Source organism: Mastomys coucha, unplaced genomic scaffold (genome assembly GCF_008632895.1).
Source record: "Mastomys coucha isolate ucsf_1 unplaced genomic scaffold, UCSF_Mcou_1 pScaffold18, whole genome shotgun sequence".
Taxonomy (NCBI): Eukaryota; Metazoa; Chordata; class Mammalia; order Rodentia; family Muridae; genus Mastomys; species Mastomys coucha.
In genome coordinates, this window is record NW_022196900.1 from 9464386 (window position 1) to 9470909 (window position 6524).

The 6524-nt window shown below is 45.0% G+C and overlaps 1 protein-coding gene across 5 annotated transcripts in view; it reads left to right on the plus strand.

Moving 5' to 3' along the window:
- The window catches only part of Invs (inversin), a 150593-nt gene that overhangs the window by 132197 nt on the left and 11872 nt on the right, over positions 1-6524 (plus strand). For all 5 annotated transcript variants that reach the window (XM_031377361.1, XM_031377360.1, XM_031377362.1 and 2 more), the window contains one exon: positions 2558-2832. In XM_031377361.1, coding sequence (XP_031233221.1) covers positions 2558-2832 — 275 coding nt within the window. The remainder of the gene's footprint in view (positions 1-2557; positions 2833-6524) is intronic.

The window sequence follows — 6524 nt, forward strand, 5'->3', positions numbered from 1 at the left end:
CTCCAGCCAGCCCCCCAGCGCCAGTGACCTACTTCCTCCAGCCAGCCCCCCAGCGCCAGTGACCTACTTCCTCCAGCCAGGCCCCCTCTTTACAGTACGAACGACCAAGATTTATCCATTCATTACTAGAGACCTCAGGAGCTGTCTCTCAAAACCACCATCGTAGATATACCCTGCAGTGTGCTTCATTGACCTGAGTTGTTTTTAATCTCGTCAAGCTAAGAATCTGCATGAACTATCACTGAGCAGACACTCGTAGACGTTTTCCATCCCAATCTGTGAGTCTCTGCAGCACTCTAACTTGGTTGTCCTTCTCAAGGCAGCCCATGCATTCACACGCCCCTTATCCTCACAATGATGCACTGGGGTGCTTGTGTATTTGTGCATCTGGTTCTCCAGCCCCCACATGGTAAGCATGAGCAAATCAGTCCCTGACAGGTTTAAAGAGCAACAAGAGGTGGGCTAGTGATGTGTTAGAAGATGGAAATTGTCATTTCTTCCCCTTCAAGACCCAAGGTGCTGACAAATCGTACCCCTGCCAGATCCAGGAGGACTGGGAAGGGCAAGGATTCCAGACCTTTGTTATCTGTGACACCTGGAAGTTTTAACTTAAAAAAAAATTAATTTTTTTAAATGACATCATTATGTTTAAAAAAATTCATATTCTTGCACCTGAGGCTGAGTTAAATAACCTAAATGTCAGTTATTTAGATCTACAAAAATAAAAATAAAACACATCTCCTCCCCAAAGAAAGCAGCCTAATTGATGTTTACACATCCCATCCCTTTGTCAGGCTACCTGCCATTTATCAATGTAATTGACCTTACTGGAGGCCCAGGAAGGTCTGTGGTAACAGAGCTTGCCCCCTGGCTGCATTGTGGCTTCTTAAATTAAGTAGAATTGTTTGGTTTCTTAAAATAAATAAATAATTGCTCAAAAAATAAAATCTCATCCATCAATTGTGAGCCCCTCTTATTATGAAGATCCATGGAGAAGCCGTAGTCATGTGTCTGGAAATATCCAACACCATTCCCTTAAAGCCACACAGTTCATCTGCACCACATGAAGAGCAAGGCTCCCTCTCCCTGCCTTGATCATTTAGCAGAACTGCAGCCACCCAGATGTTCCCACTTTCTGAAGTATAACCCATATCCCAGACTGTCCACTCAATAGCACCCGTCAGTCACCTTGAGTTGAGCATTACTAGCATCTATGTGGACCCCAGCCCTCAATTATGACAGCTGCCAAGCTAGTCTACAGCAGCAGTAGAACATACTCTAGTGGCAGCAATTTGGCAGAAGTAGAGCAAAACCAGAGCCAATCAAAACAGGACTTATCCCAACCTACCTGACTGTGTTCTCTGTGATGAGACCCAGTGGGCTCCCAATTAGAGGCATTCTACACAGAGGAGGAGTTTAGCAGGTTTCCAAACCCCCAGCATGGCTTCTCTCGACTTCTCCCTCATCACTCCACTTTAATGGACTCATAAGTAGTGACTAGATTGTCTTGCTGAGTGTGAGGAGCGGTCTAATCTGGGAAGCTGATCCACTCTGGTGTCAGCACAGCAGGCCAGGCCTGGCTCCTCCCTCTTCCCACCAGGCACCTGCTCACCTTAGCACTAGAAGCTAGGGCAAGAGATTCCACCACACAGAATTCACCACTTTTATGTAGGCACACTACTATCATATTTCTCCTATGATAGGGTAGGTTTCTCTTTTCTTAGCTGTCCCTTCCTGGGTAGAAAATTCTACCCAAGGTGGACCTGAGTCCTACAGTGTTCATTCTGTGTCCTCAGTGCCCATAGAGAAGAGCCTCAGAAAATGTTAAGATCTTCCTTCTTCCTTCCCTTGGGATCCCTACAATTAGCTGCACTGATCAAATAGGTCCTGTCCATAACCCCTCTCTACTCCTGGCCTAAGCCAGCTCTCTGGGACTATTGACTGGCATGCCTTTTCTTGCTGCTGGGCTCTAGACCTGGCCTCTCCTGCCACACTTTTTCATACTGTTGCCCACCGCCTGAGCTGAGCCACTGGTGCACTGCTGGTGTCTGGATTTTGAAGGTCGTCACAGAGGACTCACTTGCAATGGGTCTCTGCTTGGCTCCTTGGCTGGAGCTGTGAGGGGTCTGCAGTTTTCCCTGTCATCGTTTCTGTTTGTGATGATCTGTTTATAAGTAAAGCAGATTCAAGGTAGTCCCTGGGACTGTGGTCCTTAGTGGCATTCTGCTGTGCTTTCCAGAGCAGGAGAGGAAGGGGTGGGGTTTCTGTTAGCTCCAGGAAAAGCAGAATCTGTAAATCACACAGGCCAGTAACCTGATTAGGTGGTGTGTATATCTCAGCAGTGCAGCAGTCTGTGATGGTTTTAGGCTACATCCTGTCAGGCCTGGTCCAAGGAGGTGGTTGCTATTATATTTAGAGAAGAAGGCCATCTCAGAAAGTGCATTTCTATATCCATCCTGTGGTGTGGTAGCTCCTCTTGACATTTCAGTCCACCTCGATAACTCTCAAGCAGGTGAGGCTTTTTTGACTTTTTCCTCTTGTTTGGCTTTGTTTCCAGAAAACGGGAGGAGGAAAACAAGAGGAAGGAAGCTGAACAGCAAAAAGGACAGCTGGACACAGATCCTCTCAGACCCCAAGTCCTCCCCTGTCCACCCAGCCCTCAGAATGAGCCCAGCAAGCAGAGTGCAGCCCCTAGCAAACAGCCACCTGCTAGCCACACTGTCCAGGGCCCTGACCCAGAACACAGCAGGCCTCCAAGCCGATGTCCAGGCCGAGCCTCCCACGGGGATTCTTCCTCAGACCTTCAGGGAGCACCCTCCAGAAAGCCAAGTGGTAAGTTGGACTGCGCATTCTGACGGCAGCCCATGAACTGGGCTTTTGGCCTGGCACTTATTACAGAAGTACTGAGCTTGCCATGGTGTGCTCAGTGTTGTCTCCTTTGGTTCTCAGTCTTCTGCTTCTTTTTCTTGCCTCACTATAGTTCACTAGAACATTTTTTAGGCATCTATCCAAATTGATCTATGGCGTGTTTGAGTGTATTGCTTTTGTCTAGCTCTGTGACTCTGGATATTACTCAGGTGACTTGCTGCAGTATGCTGGCATCACCATGTTACCACTGAACAAAGTGTTGAAACTACTCTCTCACTTAGATTGCTGTGCTTCTTTTAACTGTCCTCGCTGGGACTACCCATATCAGGTTGCTTAAAATCGCTTGTAACTCCATCTGCAGAAAAGCTGACTCTTATCTTCTGAGCTCTGTGGGTACGTGCACTCAACATTTACATATCCCCACCCCATGGACACATAAATACACCTAATCTTTAAAACAAATCTTTAAATAGATATCACTGGTGAAGATCAACTGTTACCATCTTCATTTCTGTCATCAACTAATCATTTCTGTCATTCTGTTGATATCTCTTCTTTCTGATGCTCTAAGATCCCTACCCTTATCATTCTCCTTTGGACTGAAGACCCTTCTCTTCAGGTCTACCCACAACATAGTCTTGGTATTTTCCCCCTTTTTGAGTTTGCTGTTATGACTTTCTCTTGGAGTCAATCAGCCAGACCTAGACTCCATGCTTAGCCATTGTTTTTATCATCTTATGTCCCTTCCTTCTGGAGTCCTGGATGAGAAAGCCATTGTCATTCACAGTGGTCTTACTCAGGAATATTCCTGGGTAGCATGTCATTCCTGTTTTCAAGATGTTCATTATTTTTAGTTTTCAAAAGGTCAGTATGTCTTACTGTGGGTTTCTGATTTATCCTATTTGTAGTTCATTTGGTGTCAAGAGTCCCCAAGAATCAGTTGGTGGGAGAAACTCACAACATTCAGGTGTATAGTTGTACTCAGAGCTATGATATCCTGTTACAGTACCCAACACAAAATCAGCAAAGTTTCTCCACACAAAGGCCAGAGGAAACCAGAAGCGGGCTTTTAGAAAATCTCTCTTAGGAGTCACATGTGCACACACACACACACACACACACACACACACACACACACACACACACACACAGAGTTACTTTAGCAGTAAATTGTAATGACCAGTTTCACAACCTTTAGTCTTCCAGAAAAGCTCCCTTGAGCCTAGGACTCCATGATTTTCCACAGAAGTACTCTTGCTTAGTGCATACCCAAGTCCTGACTCCCAGAAGGAAAGTGGGTATTCACCATGGACCACAGTTTGCACAAAGCAGTTTCAGCACTTTGAACTGTTCTTCCAAATTAGAGTGATGAGAGGCTCCCCAAATCTACAGGCAACTGCTGATAGGGTTTTAAAAAGCAAACATCTTAGTGTAAGTTATTATGAAGAAGTCTCTGCGATCTCACTGTCACTTAGTTTGTCTCTCTGGACCTCAGTAAACTTAGCTATAAGATGGAAGGATAGTGTTTGCCCTACAAGGTAGTTATGGATAGAAATAAAACAATCTAGGATTTATTCTGGCCCATGACCTGCACATCTTTAGTAACCAGCATTTGTACTAAGCCAAGTTTCTAATCTAACCATACATAACTGTCCAAATGTTTCTGGGATTCCATTGTCCACTACAGTGTCAGTGTATCCCCATGGTAAACCTCAAGTCATGTGGTGGTTTATTCACTCACTGATTCATTTAGCTGGCATTGCCCATGATGTGGCCACCATGTTAAATTCTTTGAGTTCTTTCTTAGGACCTTGCACTTAACATCGTCTCTGTTACTGTGTGAATAAAAAGTGCTTCTTTAGCACAACCACATCCCCTCTCTAAACAAGGCTATGCTTCTGAGTTCTATGGCCATCCCCTCCTAGCCATGCCTATTCTGAAATTCATCCTCACTGTTCTTGTCTACCGTTCCCAGCAGACTGCAATTGCTGGGTGACACACTGCACTAAAACTTAAGTTGCTTAGAACACCAAGTCATCATTCCCCAGGCTTCTGTGGTTTACCAGTTCCTTAGCAGGCTTCCACGGGCGCTCTGTGGCTTCCTCAGGTGGAGAGCAGGTTGAATTGCATTGTCTCAGACAGGCTGCCTCAGGTGTCTGGAAGCCATGCTGCTATCACTTGGGATTCCACATGTCCTTCCATCCACCAGCAAGCTAGACCTACACCCTACACATTATTCTTGGGAAACAAAGGCAGAAACTGCAAGACCTTTAAGAAACAAGCTGTAGAATGCACATGCCATGCTCTGTTAATCAACAAGAGTTTTGAGACATCCCGGACTGAGCAGTGTGACTCCCACTTTGTATGGGGAGGAGAGGAACTTCTGGCTATTGAGTGGTCACATCTCCATTTGGGTCATAGCTTGTTTATGTGTTTCTGACATGAGAGGTAGTCTTACTTATTCCTGTCTCTGACCCAGAATCTCATCCTAACAATTGCATCATCAGGCTTGAAGTCCAGGTGTGTTGAAGGTTCCCATGCGGGACTCTTTCAGTTCAAATATCATCCAACCAATAGAGATGCATTGTCCATGTTCTCACATGCCTGAGTCATGTCAGTGATGTGAGAACAGACCAGCACAGCTGATAGTCTTGTTCAGGTGGAGTAGGAGGCACAGCTGGCCACAGCCCATGGCAATTCAGAAAGCCTGTTTGTCGGATCACCAGGCCCTGCCCTGTCAAGGCTTGATCAGACTCCTCAGCGGCCCCTTGTGCCCTACTCTTGAGAAGTCCTTCCTTTTCCTAAGAAACAGCCCATGTCTGAGGCAGAATGGCTTTCTCAGCCTACTTCCTGCCTACAGAAAATGGACTCCCTGGGCTTCTCTGTGCTTTAAACTGTCTTCCCATTTCAAGTTCATGGTGACCTCTGTGATATGAGCATCTCAGGAAGACACCCTCTGCAAAGTCTATTTCATGGTCTGAAAATTGTATCCATAATTCTTTCCCAAACAGGCTTCCTGTGTGTCTCATAATTCTCTGAGAGGATGTTCTAAGGGTCTTAGAAATCTCAAATGCTCCATTTTATAAAAGGCAATACAGCCATTCTTTTGGCTTGATCTTTATCCCAAGACCATCTCTCTGAGACACCATGTCTCAGAGTAAAATATTGAAGTTTTATTTTCTTACCACACATCCTGAGATCTTTGTTTTTGTTTTTGTTTTGTTTTGTTTTGTTTTCTGTAAATTCTGTTTGATGTTCATTCTTTTTTTTTGTTTTTGTTTTTTTGTTTTTTTGTTTTTTTCGAGACAGGGTTTCTCTGTGTAGCCCTGGCTGTCCTGGAATTCACTCTGTAGACCAGGCTGGCCTCGAACTCAGAAATCCACCTGCCTCTGCCTCCCAAGTGCTGGGATTAAAGGCATGTGCCACCACTGCCCGGCTTGATGTTCATTCTTTATACTCCTTTCTCCCCACACCTCAGCATCTGCAGCTTTGTTTGTTTGTTGCATTTATTTCTCTTTAATGAGACTTCTCCAGTGTAATATAGTTTTTATTTTAACATCCAGTAAGTAAATCCATGTTTGTTATATGCATTTCATGATTAAATAAACTTAGATTTATTTAGAGTGTGTGTGTGTGTGTGCGTGCGTGCGTGCGTG